We start from the raw sequence: 2,023 nt of genomic DNA, 5'->3' as shown, positions 1-2,023 counted from the left end.
GCTCCTGACTCTTTGGATTTCATCATATCCCAGTGCCCATTTCTCCTGGGATGAAGCCTCTACCCCTGTGAGTCCCTTTTCTGAGAAATTCTTCCCAGAACTTCAATTTTGAATAAGTGTCCAAACCAACCATGCTAACTTGCAACTCTTTCCTCTTTTTCTAGCTCCATGCCTGACTAGACTTCTCCACCTTCCCTTCCCCCCATCTTTTTTGTTCCCTTCTATGGGTTTTCCCTCACAAAATCATAAACTCCTTTTGACTTGAATTTTTATTTCTGGTTCTGATATATACCGAACTTTGTGTAATCGTGCCTCTACTGTTGCTGCCACCATCTTGAATTTGCCAAAGTGCTGATTGAAAATGTATGACTTGGACACAGAGAATATAGACTACCAAGAAGACTTGGTCCCAGATCTCCCTGATCCTTAGACCAGGGTTCTATCTACTACATCAGGGCTCTCCACAATGGGATGTGTATATCTTAAGGATTCATGATTTGTGGGAGAGTGAGGTGTTTGTAGGATAATAGGTAGCATACCAACCTGCCACTCAAATACAACCAACCTCATTACTTCCTTAAATAGGGTTATCTGCTACTGTATGGATGTGATAGAGGGGTGATGTGTATGTGTCTGTATATACCATAGATGTAGCACTTTAGGGTTTGCAAAACTTCACACATATTATTTCATTTGATCACATACTTTGACCGTTTATCTATTGAGGAAAGGCTTTTAGACATAAATTTGAATCAGGTTTTTATGTGTCTTAGATATATGACCTTTATTAGAGAAATTTGCTGTAAAGATTTTCCCCAAAATACCTATTTCTCTTCTAATTCAAACTTCATTAGTTTTTTTGTCTGTAAAAACTATAATTAATATTACCCACTTCATCATCTGTGACCCTCTGTATTTCTTGTTGGTCACAAACTCTTTCCCAATCTATAGATCTGGGAGGTAATTTCTTCCTTATTCCTCTAATTTGTTTTTGATGTCACCCTTTATGTCTAACTCACAATTTCATTTTTATCTTATTGTGGTGTGTGGTGTGAAATATTGGTTTACACTTAGTTTCTGCCAGACCACTTTCCTTTCTTTCCCAGAGTTTGTTCTTACCCCAGCACACTCTTTGGCTTTATCAAACACAAGTCTTCTCAATGTATGGGGTTCCTTGGCTGACTCAGGATCAAAGATTCATTCCCTGTCTACCTGAATGCAGAGCTCCATCACCCTTTCTGATGCTTGGCTGGTGGATCACAATGGGCAACTCAGCAGAGAGAGTTTTGCCTAGCTGAAGTGGGAAGGGTACACCATACGTAAGTCTATAGACTGGTATCCTCATTGCCTATCATTATAGAATATCCTTCTCCTTCCATGGCTAAGTAAACATCCTTCTGCTAGCTGTTCAAATGACCTACAAATGTCTCATTCTTTTTCCAATATCAAATCTGAACTACCACAGTACTGGCCTGAGTCAGGGTCTACTCCTAACACAGGCTTTGAGTAGGACCATCCCCATTTATCACATAAAGTCAACCTTAAAATAAAGAAAAGAAATCTTGTGCAGAGAATAACCCAAGGGTCTGTCCTCTTTGTTTGTATTGGCTTGAGAAAGTTAATGATTAAAATGTCCTAGATTTTCCCCATGGATCCCTCTTGGATATCTATTTGCATTTATATGATTTTATGTCCATTAGCCCTAGCATGGTTCCCACCCCCATCTGCTGTTGTGTAGAGATTAATAATTGATTTGCTCATATCCTATGTGGAAATTTTATCGGAAAGGAGGAAATCACTTTTTAAGATGACCTCTCATAGAGGTGATGAGCCCTGTGGCATCAACATGAGTTTGAGCAGTCTAAGAATGATGAAAGTCCTGGTTTTGCTGCTTTCTGTAACATTTATTCATGCTGAACACAGAGGTAAGGTTTTTAAACCTATGATCCTGTCCTGGAATTTTTTTCTATGCACATATTCCATTCTTTAATATATATATATATACATAAAAATTTCTTGAAGG

General features: G+C 38.5%; 1 protein-coding gene across 1 annotated transcript in view; it reads left to right on the top strand.

Annotated features, from left to right (window-relative positions):
* The first annotated feature begins 1,807 nt into the window (after positions 1 to 1,807).
* GC (GC vitamin D binding protein) overlaps positions 1,808 to 2,023 on the top strand; it is a 47,208-nt gene continuing 46,992 nt past the window's right edge. Inside the window, exon 1 of the mRNA XM_069098122.1 lies at positions 1,808 to 1,925. Coding sequence (XP_068954223.1) covers positions 1,808 to 1,925 — 118 coding nt within the window. The remainder of the gene's footprint in view (positions 1,926 to 2,023) is intronic.

Source organism: Petaurus breviceps, unplaced genomic scaffold (assembly GCF_028583685.1).
Source record: "Petaurus breviceps papuanus isolate PSGF00001 unplaced genomic scaffold, PetGlider_PUasm1.0 126, whole genome shotgun sequence".
NCBI classification, from domain to species: domain Eukaryota; kingdom Metazoa; phylum Chordata; class Mammalia; order Diprotodontia; family Petauridae; genus Petaurus; species Petaurus breviceps.
Note: the sequence above shows the minus strand (reverse complement) of the source record. Positions and strands in the feature narration are given on the sequence as shown.